Here is a 21328-nt window from a genome sequence, read left to right as displayed (position 1 = left end):
CTCAATGTTCTTACAGAGATTCAAACTTTTTGTTGAATAAATGCTCCCCAGACTATTGCAACTCCTTGGTTAATTTCTGGAGTTCTAAACAGTTGATTCTGACTATTGCCAATTTTTCACTGGTTTTATAGAGAAGGGGATTTTCAGAGTTCCTCACTCTACATTTTTGTTGACATCCCATCAAATACTTTTAATTTTTAAACCTAGAATACCTTTCTGTATCATGTTTCACTACCCTTTTAAGAGCTGTTCAGATATTACCTCCTGAGGGTGACTTATCTGAGGACCTTGTCTCCTGCAACCGTCATTGCCCTTCAAGTCCATGGAGGCCATAACAAAAAGAGAGGGTGCAAAGAGTATCTGGCTGAATGCTGCAGAGCAAAGGCTCCTGAGGATGGCAACTCCAACCTCAGGGTAGCCTTAATCACTTGATGTGAATAATCAAGATTGAATATGTTTTTTGATACTGTGTTCTGTCCTTAAAAGCACAAACTGGTATTAATCAAAAATGTCATCATTGTGTATAGTGTTTGGTGCACAAGTGCTGGAGTAAAACCCTGTGTGTTCGCCAGCCCCTCGTAAGGACAATAACAGCACAAATGTTGCATGACGAGTAGATGTGAAAGCAATACAAATAAAATCTTTAGCACAGTGTCTAGCATAAGCACTTCATATATAGCTGCTGAGATTTTCATTATCTAGTCAGAGAATCAATATCTAATGAAAGTCCTGTATTGTGCAGTTGAGTAGGGTGGGACTGCAGATATCCACTAGTTCAGTTGTATGCCCAGGGCAATGACTCTCTTAACCTCACGTCTTAATCAAATGGTATCTGGCATATGTTTTAATATTCCCAAAGACACAGAGCTCACCATGTCAAAGGCAGCTCAGGCATTGCTGAATCTCACTATTTAAAAGTTCTCCCTTCTATTATGGTGATGGCACATGGGTGAAGTGGTGGTAGGAAGTCAATGGGGATTACAACTGAGATGAAAAAAACTACAAAATGAAGAATGATGTAATACACACACACACACACATTAATAAATAAAAGTTCTCCTTTTGAAATGGACAAATGCCAGATGATTTCACTCCTATTCATATGTGAACTATAAAGAAACAAAGCAAAGGAACAGATAAAAACAAACCCTTGAAAAATGATTGCAGAACTGAGGGTGCCATAGCAAAACGATTGGGGTAAGTGGGGCCCAATAGAAGGTGGTGGAGAATTGTTAGTGCTTTGGGGATGGGTGTGTTGTGATAACATACATCTGAAGAGGTGTGAACTTATATCCCTAAAGCATACACAGTGTTGTAAACCCTCATTACCTCAAGGAAGTAAAAAAGAAAAAAAAAAGAAAGGTTTTCTTCCTACTGAGTCAAGCTCAATCTCCCATTATTCCCAGAGTTGGCTCACATAAAGCTTTCATATTTTCTGTGGGACGACCATTCCATTGTCTAAAGACACAGACATAACCCTCATTAGTTCTTCCTTCTACTTCTGAGAAAGAAATTGTTACTTTGAACTGCAACGGTGCTTTTTTCACTGCCACAAACTGAGGCTGAAATCAAGAAAGATCTGGAAGGTCAGGTGGAATGAATCCCCTTTGTGGTCATAGATGATTTAATGATCCCTTTTGTACCTCCCTTCCCATGCCAAGTGGCCCACTACCTGTTACACACACACACACACACACACACACACACACATATACACACACAGAGAAGAAGTTCGATTTATTGTTTGCTTTTTGGGAAAGATTATATAGAACATTATTGGGGTGAAATTCTAATTACAGATTCACAAAACTTTGCTTTAAATCCAATTAGCTTTTATTAGACACAAATTACCTCAACCTCATACACAGCAAAGTACCTCAATCAAAGTCTATATAATCCTTTGTTGTTTTTAAATGATTAAAGCTGATATAATACATAATGCAGTTGATATTAAATATCTTGAGAAAGACAGATCAATAGAACTACTCTCACTCTTAAGCGTTAACTGGTTCTTTATAAATGGTCTAAACATACACTGTTCATTTGAAATTTTCTCCTTAAAAGGACTGGTGAACTACCTGCTATTTGTTTACATACACACATCAGAAGTCTTCCAAAATAACATTTAAAATCTGTCTTAATATTGCCTCAGAAATATTAACCTTTAAGGAACATTCCATTCAAATAATAAAAGTTCAGGCCTTGACTCTGTAATGCATATTCAGACTTGTCAAGAGTTTAGTATTTTCCCTCTGACTGGTAAAAGCTTCCAATAATATGCACGGTGTGTCTTTGCTCAACTCAGAGGAAGTCATAAAAAGGAGAAAAAAAAAATGTTTGAAATCACAGTGACCAAAGGATTTGAATTAATAATTACATTAAATAACCATAACTTTTTGTTTAACTATTCACATTCCACACAGTGGAAATTATCCTTTCCTCCAGATTTTTCGCTTACATTTTTAACTTTGAAGAACTACAATAAAAAAAAAAAACTTACGGACTTAAGGAATGTGTTTTTCTTTTAATGCCAAGCACAAAGTGTACATCATGGAATTCATATTTGGTGTATGGCATTATTTTCATAGGAAAGCTCAAGATCACAAATGTCTTGTCATTTAAAAAAATCTACTATAGTAATGAACAAAACCTATCATTACATCATCGGTGACTCCAATACAATACGGAAGAGATATGGCACAGTCAGTAACGATTGGGAACATTCCACACTTGTGCTACTCTTAATAAAGGCACAGAAAAAGAAGCAGGCGTTTCCCTCTTTGGCTCGTGCTGTATTTTTTAGGGCAGTTATGCTGCTGATTATCCCAGTGAAGTTAATTTTGAGGAAATTCTCTTTACTTAAGCCAAATCCGACTTACATGCAAGACTGTGGTACAAGCTACTAAGATTACTGCTGCCAACTTAAGTCATCTCCTTTTAACAAAATTGCATGCTTGTGGCAGAGTTAAAACAACAAGAGAAATCCAGTGTCTGCTAGTTCTGAATGTCATTTTTCCTCTCTAGTGTGGTTTTGCATTTTCAGCTCCTTCCCGTTTCTTTTCCTCTCCCCCACCCTCAAAATTCTGGCTTCGCATTCGTGTGCTTAATTAAATCCATTCTGTGCTTTATTGTTGAAGGATGTGGATGATAGAAAGATTTAGAGCTGGGGCATACACTGTACACAAAAGGCACAGATGATGTGTTTGCGCAAATTCACCTCGTGTAGAATGATCAGTAGTGAGTTTAAAAGTTTTAAAATTAGACCTAACGTTTTGGGTGTTCAAGATAAGTTCTGCCTCAAAGTATGGTTCCTGTTTAGTTGTTAGATGGGAGAGCACTGGACCAAAACAAAATAAAATAAAAGCAGACTCTTTATGGTGCTTTGAACACTGGGGCCTTTTGATGGGCAACTGAAATGCAAGTCTGTGGTGTTTGTTTGCCGAATTACACGACTCGGCTAGTGGGGCAAGAAGAGTATGGGAAGGGCGGTTAAATCTAAAGCTTCAGGTTTGAGGGGGAACAGGTTAGCCAAATGCAAACCACAGTAAGGTTCATCCACCCTACACTTTGGCCATTAGGTAAATCCTAAACAGGTATTATGACTAGCCGGCGTTTAAGCAGGAGACAGTGCCTACTGAGAATTGAATGGTTCCTATGTATGTGAACCCTACTGCAACACACACCTCTCTAAGGCACCCAAATGCTCACATTTATTAGCTGCACTTTCCCAGGAGACCCTCAGAGGCCAAGGAAGAATGGGAGGTCCCCTCCCAGATAGCAAGCTACTCCTTGGTGAAGGCAATCTCCTTTATTTCCTATCTCCTTCTCTCTCCAGCTCAGTTCTCTAACAGTGGTTAGAACAAATGACTCAAAAACATACTTCTAGCTTAACTGGAGCAGGCCCTAAGCTCTCTCCTCTTAGACTGGCCCTATGGCAGGTACACACAGCAGAGACAAGTCTTTATAATACAGGTGTGTGGGTCTCAGAAGCATTACACAGAAATAATGAAATGGGGAAGAGGTGATTATAACCAAGCTAAAGGAAGATCTTGGGCCCTTCTGCTTATGCCATTTTTATTCTGTTGCCATCCTCGCATGTAGCTCAAAGAACTACATCTATCATCCACCTGAGAGGCAAAGCAGAAGGGGGTTTTGGGTTTAGCTCACTTGTTCCGAAAATAGGAATGGTCAGCGTTTAGGGTTTAGGGTTGACGTTTGGATTTGGATTGGTTCTAGCAGATCACAATAACAACCAAAATTAAGGACTTTGGGCCTATCTCATTTCTCTTCTGTTCACTTGAGTTCTGTCAAACACTAAGAAAAAGCTTTTGCCAAAACACAGGTCTCACTATATTTGAGAAGGTCTCCTCTCAAGACTGTTCTCACTACCGAGTTTTGCTGGCCTCACTCTCCACTGCTTCCTTCTTTCATTCCTCTCTCCCTCTTACCCTTCCTCTGCCAACCACCCCCAGTTTAAAGGGTCTTGCCAAATGGGAAACATTGATCTCTGCATTCAAGAGTTCATTTAGAAACCTTGGCAGAAAGGGGAGCAGAACTGAAGAAGGGCCAGTCTGGGGAAGGGAGGGTGGGGACAAGCAGGTACAGGTTGAAATACCTTTGCCAAGTCTACAGTCGCCTCCTGCCCTCACAGTAGCCTCTTCCATCAACACTCACTCTGAAAGGAGATTCTAGCACCCAGGGGGGCGAGAAGACAAAGGCAGAACCAGACCACAACCCTGCTCCTTTGAATGTGCCCAGGTAGTGTGGGCTTTCTGTGCCAGGCAGGGGGAAGTGGGTACCTTTGCATAATAGAAAGTGTGCTCTAGCACACTCATGCACACAAACTACGCACTAGCAGGCTCCTGCAGAAGGCGGTGGTTCTTCTTGCCTCTAGGGTTAAGCCAAGTTAAGAATCGGGTTGCTTTAGGTCTGGCTCTGGGCCTGCCTGGGATTGCATCCCTAGGGCAGACTGGGTATACCTGGCTTAATCCAAATCGATGGATATGCACCGACACTGCTTCACACGAGTGACCCTCTTCTTCTTGGTAGGTGGCTGTAGTTCAGGGCAGTTGAGAGTGACCATCATGGTGGTGAATTTCTTGGGCTTGCAGAAGGAGCAGGACTGAAAGGAGCCTTCCTCCTTCCGGATGTGTCTGGGGATGTAGAAGGAGTTGCACTGACCGTAGCAGAAGCGGTTGATGATAGTGCGGCTGTTGCAGCCCTCCTCGTGGATGGTCTGCTTGAGCGGCTGGGTTTTGCACCAGTCTCGCTTCAGGTATTTGCGCTCTGTCACGTGCAGGGCCTCCTGGCTGGACTCCAGCACCTCCTCCCCTGGCATGGCTGTGCCTCGCCCTTGGCCCCGCCCCCGGTTCCTGGAGCCTGGCTGCTGGGGAGACTGAGTCTGTTCCGAGTCGTTATGCTGAGCTTTGTCTGGCGGGGGGATGGCTCCTTGGGACCCTTTCTTTTTCCCTTCAGCAGCTGGCAGCAGGGTCCCCAAGAGGAGAAGCAGCGCTCCCACTGTATAGGCGGTGCGACTCATGCTGAGGGAGCGAAGAGAGATTGGAGACATGAACCACGGAAGTTACTTAATGAAACAGTAATAACAGCAGCTACCATTTTATCAGCACTTGTTACTTCATGGAAAATATTTCATTTACTGCTCACACTATCGCAATGAACCAGGTTCTGTTATTCCCATTAATCATCCAGACACACACTGCACCCATAAATATGAGTGATATAATGGATATATGTTATTCATTATATATTCATATATAATTCCTGTGTTCCCACAGGAATTTCCTCCTGACTCCAGACACCAACTACATGGGACTTGGACTGATGTCACTTGTTGCCTTTATTCTTGTATCTGACCATATTTGACGTGTCCCTATTGTACCAATACCAGTTTTCCACCTCTCTTGGATGTAAAACTGAAAGCAACTTGAGAACAAACCAAATATATAGCAGTATTGCAAGCAGAATGAATTCCTTTACCTAATAATATGTAACTCTTAAAATTCCCAGACTGCTCACTTATTCTCCTTTTTAAACTGGGCATGAATATTCATTATGTCACTCATGTATGCAGGTGTGGTGTGTGTAAACAATTTAGGAGGTAGAAAAATGGACACAAGAGAACAGGTCCATGTACGTATTTATATCAATAAATGTCACAGACATGTTGAATAAACAATAACACTGAGTTACTGTGGATGAGTTGGGAGCTAGTTATGGGTCAGAAAGAGCAATGGCATAGGACCAACAGCAAGAAAAATAATCAAAGAGGTGGGTAGAGGCAGAGAAGGGGGACACTGACAGGAAAGCCATAATGGAGAGAGGGTGAGAAATGAATTGAGTTCAGAGTGTAAAGCAGAGAAAGGAGGGCTATTCTTGAAGCATATTTTTTAAAAGAGTGCAAGAGAGAAGCACTAGATGACTGAGTTTCTCCTAGGACATACTTCTCAAAACTGGTAGACAACATCTGGGGAGATTGTTAAAATGCAGATCTGAAGCACTGAAGTACTTGCCATTAAGGGGCACAGATGAGGATTATTAAAATAAGGAAAGACTTATTTTCAATGGCAATTTCCAATTCACGGTCTCCCTTCTCAGGCCATAACAAATATCTGACCTAAGTCCTGAAGTTTCCCCTGCCCCGGCTCCATGGTTTTCTGAACCTAATAACACAGCTGTGACTCACCTATTTATTCTACCCTCCCCCGATGCATACACACACCATCCCCACCCCACTCACTTTTGAGCACCCGTGTTATACCTGATAACCACAAAGTGCAACTTAATAGTAACCTTAGCATGGACCTTAAGGAACTACACACCTTGGCACTATTAGCGTGGGCAATTATCATTCAAAGACAAAGGGATTATGAACTCCACAGTTGTCCAGGAACAGACCCTTGGTAAGTAAAGACCATTCAACCCGAAGGATAATCTCAAATGAAGGTAATTAAACATTTAACTTAAAATAGCCTTAAATGGCACCATCTCCAATGTTAACCTAATACTGTGGGGCAAATTCAAATTTGAAGCTGATAATGTGACATTTAGTTCCTGCTCTCACTGCAGACTCCCTGGTTTTTGTCAGTTTATGTTACAATATCCCTGTTCTTTAAACAGAAACTTTTTTGCCCCCAACAACAACAAAAAATTAATTTTGTTGTTTTGTCTTTAAAAAATCACTCATGAGAAAAGTCTAGTTATAAACCAGTGCTGATTTTCTCCAGAGACCAGGATAACTTGAACCATGACTGTTCAGTCTCCTGGGCAAATATATTGTGAATTTGAGAAGCTTTCACAAGTTTCTGCTATTTATTCAATCTGGGTCAGGATCTAAACTAAAATTCGCTCTCGGCCTACTTCCAGAGAGGAGCATACAAGTTATGCCCAGACCTAGTCTCCCATATCCTCCAGCTCTTTTAGAAATGGACTCTAGGAAAGATTCAGACCTCTGGGAGCCTCAGAGCCCAGCGCAGGGGTCCACCTGGGACTGACTGGGGATGTACATTGATTGCAGGGTCACCTCATAAGACTAGCCCCCACTCCCACCCAGACAGTCCAGCCCTTTCACCCAGCCAACTTAGGACCCTCTGTATATCAATTCTTTTTTCCTGGCATTTCCACATCTATCATCAAACAAGTACAACATCTGACAGCCATGAGGACTTATTCGTGAGTGCCTGACAGAGAAGCAGCTAACTGGTAAGGAAGTGATTGTTGTGGAGCACATTGACTTAGAGAGTTCCTTTACACTTTCAGTTGCCTTCACATGTGCTGTGGAGAGGTACACCCCATTCTTCATAATCCTTTAGATTTCTGACCTTCCCAACCTCGGGAACTTCTTAATGTCCACTTTTTAACCTGATCCCCTGTGGCATGCTCTGAGTTTTACTTTGTAATTCAAGTCATTGTATTCACTAAGCAGAAACCATCATAAAGCAGTAAATTCAAAATGAGTCAATTGTGGTTTTCAGTTTTAATTTGGACAGATTTCCCATTCCTATGGGTGCGTGCATACCTCATAAACCGAAGCGGTCTAGAGTGACAGGCTGGTTTGTTTGTTGGTTGGTTGGTTGGTTTAAGAATACTTAATTTTTCCCAAAATAAGGTTTATTAGATGTGAAAAATATTATGCACTGTTTTTTTCACTTTTTAAGGAAAAGACTACTAACCTTTAATGATCTTCAGTGCTTATTGCAAAGCTTTTGAATTCTTAAACTTTATAAATAATTATTTGGAGACAAGTGAAAAACCAGCTTCAGGAATCTCAGTCAACAAAGGCCTCAGCTTCTCAAGAGTAGCAACACTCTGAGGCGGACTGCATATTCAACATGAGTAAAAGTGAGGGGGACTAAACTATAATTAGAACTGAAACTAGGGGCTCTGTCAAGTCATTGTGGTCACCCAACATCCACCCTTCCCCCTGCCCCACACACACACCAAGCTGATCTTGATTATTCAGTGAAGGAATAAAACTGCCTTGTTCTTGAAATCCCAATTGCACTGTCATTAAATAGTTGCACTCTGTAAATATGGAGACCTGGAGGAGATCAAGAAGATATAAATTCCTTAAGGAAAAAATTTTCCATATCAGCACCTAGCAAATTGTCCCATAATCAAAGCACAATTCAAATCTAACCCAGATTTAGGTCCCTGTGAATTATTGCTCACATCCAACATAGGAATGCAATATCTTGTGATAATTTCCATTCATGAAATGACCCACCCATAAAATGACCCACTCACATCATTTAATTAAAGCTTGGGTCTCTTGGACCCAAGTCCATAATGCCACCCATAAAGACCTTTTTTTGTTTTATCTTTTTCAGTTTTCTTCTTGCCAAATTTTGCCTTAAGTTCCACTTAATACATTGCTGTTTCAGTAAATACCGTTATCATATTTTTATGTTATTTTATCTGCAATATACCCTACCAACAAGACCTACCTTACCCTGGTTGTTGTTTTTTTTATTTTTTAAAACACTATCTTCTCCCTCATTGTACCTGTCAACAGGCAAAAACTTGGCAAGCAGTTCTATTTTACCTGATGCTTTCTTCTACTTTTCCCTTATTGATCAACAACAAATTTTTGTGCCCATGAGAACCCATACCAGCCACCTCTCTCTTGTGCAGGTCATGGCAATTTATTCCAATCTTCACAAAGGCTCTAAGAAATAAAAATGTTGTATGTGACCTGTTTCTAATGTTCTTAATGTCTTTGGAAAAATTGAGACAGTCTTTTGGGGTAGTCTTCTTGCCTATTTCTCACTGTAACCACCCAACCTGCTCACAATCAGTTAAATGGTGTGTTAAGTGGGAGTTACAGTGAAGAAGCAGTGGTCAGCAAGCCAGATGTCTCTGCCTGGTAACGTCTGGTCAACCCTTCCTGCTAAATCAAGTGTTAGAAAGATAGTCAACAGACATGATCCAATTACTCACCCAGAATAAAAATAGTATAACAATAACAGTAAGGTAATTGACAGCAAAAGCCCTAAGTTCAGGCCAAGATTATTGTTCATTTACTAAAGAACAACAAAGAAGTCAACTTACAGAAATTAAGTAAGGAATTTTTTCTTAAGAATAGACTGAGTTGGGGCCCTCCGTGGTGGCGCAGCAAGTTAAAGCACATCACTAAGAAGCTAAAGCCACTTCAGCATGAGTTCCATCCCTGCCTGCCCGGGAGGTGACCACATGGCACGGTGGACCTCTTCTGACACACCCACTACTCCCCTCAGCAGTGTACTTCATCCATCTGCCTGTTCTGCTCCCCACTCTGTCTCTGGTGAATCATCTCACTGCCCCTGTACCTCAGTTCTATTTGAATAAAGAAATAAATCTTAAAAAAAAATAGCCTGAGTTGAATTTTTTTTAAAAAACAAGTTCCACCAAAAAAATTAAGAAGAGTGGTTGGCAAACTATATGTTGCTTGTACACTAATCACAACCTCCCTAAGCTGAAGACAGTTCAAGCTGAATCATGCTGGGCCCAACATCACATAGAACAGAAAGAAGATCATCTGGAAGTTACCATCCCAGAAGCTCTATGCTCAACATAAGAGTTTTTGGTGATGTTAATGGTGGCATATAATTCTAGTGGTTGAGAGAAATGATTTAGAAAGTAATAACTATCAAATGTCCACTAAGTAGCATGCTTGAGAGATAGCCAGGTTACAGGTTCTGTACTACAATGAAAGATGTGTGCTAGTCTTTGTGTCAATGAAATATGGGATTAAAATTCTGGACCACCCTGTGATATATACAAGTGCCATTTTTAACTGTCCTTCCTAATACTGCCACTAATAATATGAGTGGAATTTTTTTTGAGCCTTTACCATACCAAACATTATGCTAAGTTCTGACTACATTTTATATATTTATTTCACAATGAATTATGAAGTAGATGTTCCCCTGTGGCAGAACCAAAGTCGCGGCCAGGTCTATTGAACTGTCTTAGCCACAGTTCACGCACACACAGCGCAGAAGTTAACAAGGGACACATGGACTTGTTTCTAATGAAATAAAGTTTGAAGAATATTGTAACTCAAGTAATTATCTATTTTGTATCTTCGTCTTCACATGTGAAGGAAAATACTTCTTGTCCGAGGAAATACTATTGTACTTTGCATTTCTAAGAGCATGTGTTCAAACTAAACACAATTCCTTGCAGATGTAAGACATGGGCTGGTAACACTTGCCTAATCTGTGCCTTTCAGTTGGATACTTCAGTCACCTCCCCCCTCCTCTTTTTCCTTTACATAAAAGGTTTAGGTTTTCACCATTGTTCTTTACTCTCTCTTCTAGGACATGCTCCACAACTTTACTGTCAACAAACATTTCCTAGGAGAGGGGTTTGTGGCATAAAACTTTCTGGCATTTTATCAGTTTTAATACTTAAGCATTAGACTGAGGACTTCAGTCTAGAAGACAGGACAGGCAACGCTCAGAGATGAGAGACATAAATGGTTTCTATTCTTCCCTCCATGTTACCACTCCTATTAATGATACATTAGCCAACTTGGGTCTCCTATAGACTGTAGTTTACAAAAACATCACATCAAATGTTTAAGAAACTAAGAAACCTGTAAAACTACAACGTTTACATCATGTTAATTCTACAATGACTGAGGGTTAAACACACATACACACGCACGCACAAACTCACTAGTAGCAATAGCTCTAAAGAACCCTTAAATAATTAGTTAATACTAAGAAGTGGACAATGCCATTTATCCAGTGATAGTAATCAGATTATATACTGCTGCATACTTGGGTATGCCAAGAGGGAGATGAAAATCTGTAACTTCCCTTCAATTTCCACATACCAACCCCCTTCCAAAAGAAGAAGGGGAGGGCTACTGCAAAGCCCTGGGGTGAAAGAAGACTCCTCACTCAGGGACAGGGGTTATCTTAACCTCTTCTTTGCTATTTATTTAACTTGTGTGTATAGCCAGAAGGAAACCACTACTCTCGGGTCCCTGGGACGGCTTAAAACCCTGGTGACCCACTTAACACAGTAGATTGTTTTAATCAACTCGTGTCCTGGCACCATCTCGAAAGAGGAACATAAACAGAGAGGCACATCGCTGGCATCTGTTCTTTTCCGCAGGAGATCTAATTACCTACTGATGGTCGCCTCTCTCCCTTGTACCACTTAAGAGATCATAACCCCCTAACATTCAGGCCCTTTCTCTGTCCTTAAGAGCTGGGATTCCTAGTAGGTTTGGGGAAGGCAAGGGGCAGCTGGGTTCGACTGACGAGTCCAGCCCGGCCAATTCTGGGTGCGCGAGAAGGACTTCACTGCAGAGGCTGACCACCTTCTGTCTGTGCCCACCCCCACTCTCCCGGGAACCTTTGCTTAACCCCTGCAGGGTGAAACGCCAGGCTCAGGCGCCCACAAGGCAGAGCTGAGGACAATGCCAAATGAGAGTGGGGATGCTTCTGTTCTTCCTAAATCGGAAGCCTACAAATAACTCCCGCGGTGAGATGACAGCCCCGACACCGACACTCTCTTGCTCCGCAAACTGCTGAGGGGTCCGCAGGGTGAGCAAGGCGGCAGATGAGGAAGAGCGACGGCCTGGGCGCCCAAGCCGGGGGCCTGCCCCTTGTCACCAATCCCGCGTCATCCGTCGCTAGTGAAGCGCGGTGAGCCGAGACCAAGGACTCTGGGACGCAGAGTAAGCGGTACCCGCGGAAGTGCCTCAGGCTAGGCTATAGCCGCCTGGCGCCTGAACGTCAGCTGAACAGCCCAGCGCATGCCGGGCGGCGAGAAGCCTGGAAGAGGGAACCCGGCGCCAGGAATACTCAGCCAGCACGTGGGTGCGGGATGTATTTGTGGTGTGAGCACGGCAGGCTCTCTGGCATTGCAGTGGGAGACAGCACAACCTCACTTCAGTTGTATGGTTACGCGACCCTTAGGTTTCTGCAGTGGCCAAACCCGGCGGCTCCACTTGAGCCCGAGTCTCCGTTTCACCTAGGGAACGGGTAAACGGGCCTATCGTGGATCTCGGTATCCACTAGCCCGTGGTGGCATCGCTCACGACAAATCGACGTGCGCCCCCAGAAGTCCCCGGGCCCAATGCCAATGCCCCAAACCGAGCATGCTGCCGGCGTAACTTGCTGCGCGGTCTGTGGCCGATTCCTAGGTCCCCACTGCTCCCCGCTGCTCCAACTCTATCCCTCTGCTCCCGTGCTCGAGTCGCCTGAAATTCGCGCTCGTGCTATATGGGCAGGTCTGGTAAGGCTGCGTTGCCACGCGCGCCAAAGGCACATTAGCCAGGCCCTCGGAAGTGGCAGTGGGATGCCCGGCTATCGAGCTCGCTGTTGACAGGCATCCTCTTTCCCAACCTTTCGGGCAGACCGCACTAGTGAGGTCCCAGCAGCCAGGACCTCGGCAGCTTACAGCCCCGCAAAGGTTCTTCCTGGTTGACCCTACAAAACCTCACGACCTCGACTTGCGCTCTTGTTGGGCCGCAACCAGTCTGCACCGCACGGAACTTTGGAGCGTACACAGTCCCCCTAAACACGCGCGCAAACTCACACACACGCACACACACTCACGCCCCGTCCGCACTCACCTGTCACTGAGGCGGGTCTTCGGGACCTGCGCTCTCGACGCGTGGCGCTGTGTGCGGCCGCGGCCCGAGCCGCCGGGGCTCGGCGCGGGGTCAGCTGGGCAGAGAGTAAGGCTCTAGCTGCACACTGGGTCGCCCGGTCCGCGGAGGGCACACCGAGTGCGGGGCATCGCGCCGTCTCCCGTTTAAATGCCGGCAGCGGAGCGCGGCGCCCGGGGCCGTGCCTCTCCATTGGCCAGGCGCCGCCGCCGCTGCCGGACCCGCTATCCGCCCCCTTTCCCGGTACTGCCCCCGCCCCCCGCACCCCTCCTGCCTCCCCGCGGGGTCCCCTCTCCGCCTGCCTCGCCTCTTTGTCTGCTCCCCCCGCCCAGGCCGGCTGGGAGAGGTCACCCCAGGGAACCGCGCCTGGAATGCACAGCAAATCACATTTTCCGCTCCCGTTGGAGGGGGAAGCGCGGGAGGAAATCCCCCAGGCTCCTGGCCCCTCATTCCTCCTCCGCCCCAGGCCTGGGCTTTTCCTTTCGCCAGCTCCGCTTTGCCTGCGTCGGTCCCGCGATGTGCTGGGTAGTGGACAGTGCCCTAGGAAGAGCAAGATTTCTGTGGGATCACGGCAGATGAGGCGGTTCTTTCCCTCCGAGGGAGCGGGACTGCGGCGCTCCTGGGGGGGGTTGGGGGGGCGATCGCCGCGGCTCCAGCGCCGCTCCGCCGGAGGGCCCCGACTTCGAGGGCGCTGACCTCGGCGCCCAGGTTTACCTAGGCGGGCTCACGGCCGCGAGCAGAAGCCTGTTGCCAATATGACATTCTCCTCTGCTCACCCGCCACGAGTTCTTTCGGCTCAGATGTTGGCGGCCTCGGCTGGGAGTGTGCAGACAGAAGTATGGGGTAGAGTCCGCCTACAAGGACCCTCACAAATCAAGGTTTCCATTTCTAAACCATCTTTTGAAAAGAGAGAGCGCTATCGCTAGCCGGGAAGAAGTTTTGTGTTGCACGTTAAAGATGAATAAATCAGGAAAAACAAAGCGTCAGGAAATAGCTTCCCCGAAATTTAAGACGAAAACTTAACGTATGTGAAAAACGGATGTCACATTCTGTATTCATTACTAAGAACCCAATGAATAGTGGCGAACAGACCGAGCGCATAAGTATTTTTTGAAAGATGAGCGAACACTTTCATTTGTTCTTCAGCTTGAAAATTGGTTTCTCAAAAAGGCCGTATGTTCTGCGCGTGGAAGTTACAGCCCGTGCAAAAATCAACCCGGCTGCAAGGTCAGCAGATGGCTCCTCAGCCAGGTCAGATGACGACTCTGTTGTAGGAGGAAGTTGGAAGGTGTCTGCAACGACTGAAACAAAATAAACAAAACGATGAAACCCATCAAAGGTACTTCTGAAACATCTGTGATTTAAGTCCTTGGCGAGGAAAAACAAAAGTAAAAAAGCGACATGATTTTTTTTTTTTTCCTCTTTAGGCAGGCAGTAGGAGGTGGGGGCAAAAACAGTGAACACCTACTAGATACTGTTAGGAAGTTGAATTAGAGTTTTTTAAATAAATGCAACTAGGGAGAAGTCGGCATGAAATCGATATTTAGAGAATCTCATCATGTGCACGTTTGTTTGTGCAAACCCATGAATTGGAGGTTGTGCCTTACATATTTTGTCAATAATGTTTTTTCAGATCCCCCCGTGAGCCATCTTATAGCTGCCTGCAGGATTCCAACTTCAAGAGGCTTGAAAAGTCATCCGAATTTAGTGAGCTGAGGGAGAAATAGGTAGTCAAAAGTAATCCCAAAACATTTAAGGCAATTAACAGTCCAGCCCAAACCCACCACCAAACTGTAGAAGCCAGCTGTTCTCTAAAGTGTAAACTATTCCCCTGGAGAAAAAGAGAGTGTTTTCTAAAAACCCATTAACTTCTGTCATCTAAAATCAGTGCTTTAGTCATCTTTCTCCCCAAGACTGATGAACCGATCCAAATGAAAATACAAGGTGACAGAGCTCTTACCTCCTGGGTTGGAAGTAGTTTTGTGGAGTCCTGACATTGTGATTTTATATATCTTAATTTCTATGTCTTTGTATCTTTATCTAGTAAATGTCAGTAGATGGTCACTATGTTCCCACTTCTGGAGCTTTGTCAGATAAACCTCTCTAGAGTAGAAGCAATCCTACCCCACCTGACTCTTTGTCCCATTTCTCTGCATCAGTTTTTTTTATTGTCACTTCTTTCCCTTGGCCATTAGGTTGCAAGCTTCATGCGAATGGGGATTTTGTCTTGATGACTTTTGATCACAAAGGACATAGAATATAAAGTATCTAATGCAGAATTGGGATTCAATAAATAAATACTTGCGAATAAGGAATGCCCAGGACATATGCCCTAACTAGGATTATCAGCTGAGCCAAACCTGGAGCCTGAGGCTGCATGAATAGAACAAGCACAGGCCCTCACCTCACAGAGTTTACAGTCAAGTGTGTTTGTAAATATTTATCTAGATATCTAAACTTTTCTCCTCATATTTGTGTTTGCACAGCTCTTCACCAGTCATTGCAAACCATTATCCAATCAGGATGAAGGATAAGAGTAAAAACTCTACAGACCACTTTAACCATAATTACATAATTGAAACCTGCTCTCAGCAAGAGGGGAAAGAAATAGAACGACTCCATGTAGCTTTAAAGTTAACGTCTAAAATCTGAGCTGCCTAATCAATGATTGCTAAGTGATAAATGTCACTTAAGGAAATGACTTTGAAATGATGTGGAGACTGTTGTGAAAGTGTAGACCCTTTTCAGCTACTGGTCTGTAAAAGAGAAGTTCACTTCTGCCGGTTTGCTTCCCTGTGTTTGCTTTGCTTTCCTATCTATAGACTGCGTTTTTCTCTGCTTGACTCCCGAGATGCTAAGAAGAAACTACTCTCCAAATCTAAGTAGGAACTTTAAAGGCCCTTGAGGCAAGTTTTTACTTAGATCTGTTTATGGTTGTTTGCCTAACTACAGAGACCATCTATGTCACTTGCATCAAATTGAGGATAAAGCCCTATACCCATGTGGGACTGACCTTGAACACCCTTCATAAAGAAAAAAAATGCCATAAACAATGAACTTAAGAAAATTTTTGAAAGGTGTTTGTAGAGGTTAAATGATTCATACTAAGAATTTCGGATTCAAATGACTCCTTTGATTCATAGCCTGATTATAATTGACAAAAACTGCAAAGATTAAACAGGTGAGTCTAGCAAAAAGCAGTGGCCTAGTGTTTTGCCTAGTGTTTCTCGTTCCTCTGAACACCAGCCCTTAAATGTGATTTAAAATGGAAATGATTAAACAAGAATAATAATGGGAATCAAATTTGTGTGACCTTCAAAGAGGAAACTACACACTGAGGAAAAATGCTCTCACCTTAGCAGCTATACTTCAGTGTTTCATTACATGACATGAAAGTTTGCATAGTATAGTTTTTTATCCTACATTTGGAAGAAAACAAATGTATTTATAAATACTAGAAAGAAAAATTAATTGACCACTAATGAGGAAGCTATTAAGTCAAGAAGAAAAATCTCCTCAAATAACCTAGCAGGACAAAAGTTAGCCTGAATGTTTTCCACAAAAAGAAACCTAAACAATCAATAAACACAAAAAGATGATAGATTATGCTAAATTGGGGAAATACAAATTGTAGTAAGAAGATACTCTTATTTATGTAGCAGATTGGCAAATATTTTAAATCCACCAAGAACAACATTGAAAATTTTAGAAGCAGTTACTAATATGCCTTGCTGGTGAGAGTGCAAACTGGCCTGAACATATCTGAGAGTAATTTGTCAACATATGATAAAACTGAATGTGCACTTAGTGTAGCACCCAGCAGTCCTCTTCTGGGTGAACATTTGAATACTTGACACTTAGTGAGCATAGGGTTGTTCATAGCAACCTCAGTGTCTGTCAATAGTAGAAGTTATAAGAAGTATTTTATTCATAAAACAAGATGCTGTACAACTCCTTAAAAGAATCAGACTGAGTTTTTACATTTCAACATACAACTCAAAAGCAGCTGTGTTTTAGAAAAGATTTGCAAAGATACAGGCAGTATGACATAATTATATATTTGTTCTGATAAACATAAAACAATAGCATAAAATATTTATGAAAATATCTGTGTTCACCTAGCTGTTTAAACTGTAGATTGGAATTCAGACCTTTGTTTGATACCCACCAGAATGAAGTTAGGAGCGAGGACTGGGTTGGGAATGGAAGACAAAAGAGATCTCAATTTCACTTTAAAAATCTTGACAAATATGGCAAAATGCTGAGTATTTTATTTTCTGGGATTGGGTACATAGGTATTTGTTAGAGTATTCCCTTTAGATTTTGGTAATGTTAAAAATTTCTCAAAATTAAAATAATCTCTCTATCCCAATTTCAGGAGTGATGTTGATATGATTAACATCAGATTTTTTCCCTCACGTGTGTCCTCTATAACCAGCTCCGAGCTAAGCATACTTTCAGGATACATCCCAGCCTTTATTGATGTTTATGTGTTCTGCTGCTATGTCTGAGGGTCTAACTCCTGCTATCAACTTTGCTATCTACACATAAGCAGTAAAACATTCACCAGTTTCCTGTATATGAGAAATGCATGTGCATGTGAAAATTTTGAATATTATTGCCAACTATAAGCATATGAAAAGATGAATCATGCAGACTTTTAAAATACCACTCCCAAAAACAGTGCAATAGACAAAGTGAAAACATCAAACTATGAACAGGTCCCTCACAGTCAATACACAGGTAAAGTGGGGGAAGCACTGGACTTGAGTCTGACTGCTCGTAGGAACTGAGTGCCCTAACTTACATTGCCAAGCCTTGTAAGCCAAATCAATCATGTGTTACAGGAATGCTAATAACTCCTATCTCTGGGTAGATGATGAAATTAAATAAATAAGCTGCATGAAAGCTGCCAGACACCTAATAAACAGTGTGGGCATGTACAATGAGGAACTAAACAAAGATAATGAATATATAATATTAACAAGGGTTGTATCATCTGTGTCTTATGTTTCACAGTGGTTGATAAAACTACCAAATGAGCTGCATAGGGGAAGGGAAAAAGAAAGGAAGGAAGGAAGAATAAAAGGGAAGGGAAATGTAAGGAAAGACAAGAAAAACAAAAAGAAGAGAAAATGAATAAATGCTATTACAGTAAATAGCACAGCAACTTCTACCTTGAGTAAAAGTAGTGAATAGTCTAAATGTCCCACAAAGGAGTAAACAGAATAGCGAACTCATGTGGCTTCTTTTGCCGGCAACATGAGAACCACCCTAACCAAAACTAAGAGTTCTTTGAGAGTTTTCACAGCAGTGACAGATCAGAAACACTGTCCTCAATATAACAGAAGCTGCTTGAAAGGAGGCCCTCATCTTTGTCCCGAGGTGGGTGGCTCCTAAGTTGGAAAAGTTTCTATTTCTTTTGAACTTTTGATGCGATACCATTTTTTGGAAAAAGTGGGTGGAACTTTAATCAGCTATTAATTTTCTGTTTTCCTTTAGTCCTTTAGAGCTTGAACTGCTGTTTTTCTAGATTATTATTATGATTTTTTTTTTGGTAGGCCTTCCAAGAAAATCTCATTCTACTGCAATTTTAAAATGCATGCTTTGGAGAAGATTTGCTAAAAGCACTTATTAAACTGAAGGTCTCTGCATTTTATCCAATTGTCTTTTGGCTACCCTGCTCCTTCCTTGACTTTTGGCTTATTTAATTCATTTCCAGTCTTTGTTCCCTTGAGATTTTTGGTATTTACTAGGATTCATGCTTTGAGATTTGCCTTTTCACTTTTTGTCATTATTAAGACATGAGGGCTTTTCTGTGATATTTGCTACAATTGACCTAACATCACCTGTATGGACTCATTACATCTTTTAAAAATTTCTGTACAACTTAAAAACACTATTAATATACTAGAAGCTCACAAAAGGGCCCTCCATGGTGGCACAACGGGTTATGATGCAGCACTGCAAGCTGGCTGCAGCTGCTTCAGTGCAAGTTCGATCCCCAGCCCTGGAGGTGACCCACATGGTGAGGCAGACCCCTCCTATCTCACCTACTGCTCCCCTCAGCAGTGTACTTCCTCGATCTGCCTGTTCTGCTCTCCACTCTGTCTCTGGTGAATCCTCTCAATGCCCCTGCAACTCTGGCTTATACCCTAGTTCTGTATGAATAAATAAATCTTTAAAAAATATATTATAAGCTCATAAAAAAACTGTAAAATAAAGAAAATTAAAATCTCTTCTAGTCCGACAATCCTAAATTACTACCTTTCACACATGCATACACAGTGTGCGCGCACACACACACACAAATATATATATATATACACACACACACACACACACAGATAATTTCCTTTCAGATAGCAAGGGCTTTACCTTAAAGTTGGCTTTTAGTCACACTAAACTTTACAAATATGATCTAGTTTAATCTTTTCAACAACCCAAAGTTGTTGCTATTATTCACTTTTTAAAGATGAGGAAGCTGATGTCCAGAATGGCCAGGTAACTGTTTCAGGGATACTGTAGGAGGCAGTGGAGGGGATCACACCAACTGGCACCTTCCCACCGACACACATACACTAGGCATGTGTTAGAACTGGCATTCACATACCATTGTTGCTCTACTAAGCAGGATGCTGGATGCCAAGTGACTTAAATAATTCAACAACTCGCATTGTCAAGACATTTAGTTGTATAAAATATGAGCATGTATATGAAAAATATGAATTTGGATACTACATGACTTTACTTAGAAAGAATTCTGAACACATGGCTGTTGAAAATTCAGATATGTCATCCTTTCATGGGGTTTGTAGAAAAACTGCCTTACTGCCATTATAATTGTTACTAATATCAGTCTATTTTTCCAATTAGGAGTTCTAATTTAGTTCAGTGGTTTGGGGCTATGTTGAGGGCAGAGAAGCAGAGTTGAAGGTGAGAAAGTAAATTCGAGACTTACTTTCCCTTTTAAAGATCATCATGCATCAATTTGCACTTGGCTCACAAAGGATCCAAATTTAAAACTCTTTTAAATTATGGCTCCTTCTTCACTCTTTTTCTCCCTAGCTTGAAAGGTTGGATCATCTGGAATATGATTTCTCATTCCTTTTTAAAAGAAAGACAAAAATGTAAACTGTGGGCTCCTCACCGCTTTTGTCAGAGCAATACATGTGTGCTTTATATAAACTAACCATTTGTCTATTAATGTTTGTAAAGAGATTCATAGACATGAGACATTTGGGACACACTCTCCAGAGAAATGTGGTGCCTTTGGAAAGAGGATCAGAGAAGAAGAAACCAATGGTTAGAGAAATTCTCTTTATGTGCACATTCAGAATGTGAAAGGAAATCTCCCCTCTGTGTTTCCAGCTGTTTCACCCCTGTGTTGAAGGCGGTGACATTAGGAGCAAAACATCTCCTTGGAGACTAGCTAGCCTGGCCTGTAAGTTTTCTCTCCTAGCTGTAACTCGTCCATGTGACAAGAAAGGAATGAATACATTGGACTGGACAACATGACAGTAACCCTAGCCCCCCGCCTCCAGATGCTCTGCCATGGACCTCTCATATAGAGCAGATGCTGGTCCCTTCTCCAATCTGGGTAGTGGGCATTCTCATAGAACTCAGTACAGGACATAGATCTCATAGAACTCAGTACAGGACAGGCTCTTAAAGTCTGTGAAGTGTGGGTCTTAGTCACAGAGACATGGAATGTCAGTGGGCCAGTTAGGATGTTCTTGTCCAGACAACTCGCTGTGATCATGTCTCGGCACCAGCCCTCAAAAAGCCTGCCTAGCCAACCTCCGGGACACTGGCCTGAGCCCCACACGAAGTTTCCAAATCTTTCTTGACTGGAAGGGAGAGAAGAGTGGAGAAAAGGGAGAAATAAGAGAGGGGGAGGTGGGGAGGGAAGGGAATTCCTTTTAAATAAGAAAGATAAACAACATCAGAAAACAGCAGCTTCCCTTAATTGGTTCTTAAACTTCAGCTCTGTAGCTCTAAATATCTATTTTAACAGGAGTAATGCTAAGTGAACTCTGTACTGTGAATATTGGGGGAAAGCCTCTTGTCACTTGGAAGAAGAATTTCAAGTGAGAGTTTGCTTTTGGTACACATATTTCGTGCAAACATCAAGTTTGATGCAGATGTTGCACAAACAGCCAAGGACGTGACTAGGCGGCAAGCTGACCAAGTATCTGCTTC

General features: G+C 42.5%; 1 protein-coding gene across 1 annotated transcript; it reads right to left on the bottom strand.

Annotated features, from left to right (window-relative positions):
* Positions 1 to 4927: 4927 nt before the first annotated feature.
* Positions 4928 to 13248, bottom strand: GREM1 (gremlin 1, DAN family BMP antagonist). Its single transcript, XM_004687948.2, has 2 exons — positions 13091 to 13248; positions 4928 to 5540 (listed from the first exon to the last, which is right to left on the bottom strand). The coding sequence occupies exon 2, from the start codon at positions 5537 to 5539 to the stop codon at positions 4985 to 4987; it is 555 nt and encodes a 184-aa protein (XP_004688005.1). The 5' UTR covers position 5540; positions 13091 to 13248; the 3' UTR covers positions 4928 to 4984.
* Positions 13249 to 21328: the final 8080 nt, after the last annotated feature.

Source organism: Condylura cristata, unplaced genomic scaffold (assembly GCF_000260355.1).
Source record: "Condylura cristata isolate star-nosed mole 26May11 unplaced genomic scaffold, ConCri1.0 scaffold00023, whole genome shotgun sequence".
In the NCBI taxonomy this organism is placed as follows: domain Eukaryota; kingdom Metazoa; phylum Chordata; class Mammalia; order Eulipotyphla; family Talpidae; genus Condylura; species Condylura cristata.
Note: the sequence above shows the minus strand (reverse complement) of the source record. Positions and strands in the feature narration are given on the sequence as shown.

What these genes read in the sequence shown, in the direction of transcription:
- GREM1 (XM_004687948.2), bottom strand. Translation starts at nt 5,539, where the DNA reads ATGAGTCGCACCGCCTATACAGTGGGAGCGCTGCTTCTCCTCTTGGGG.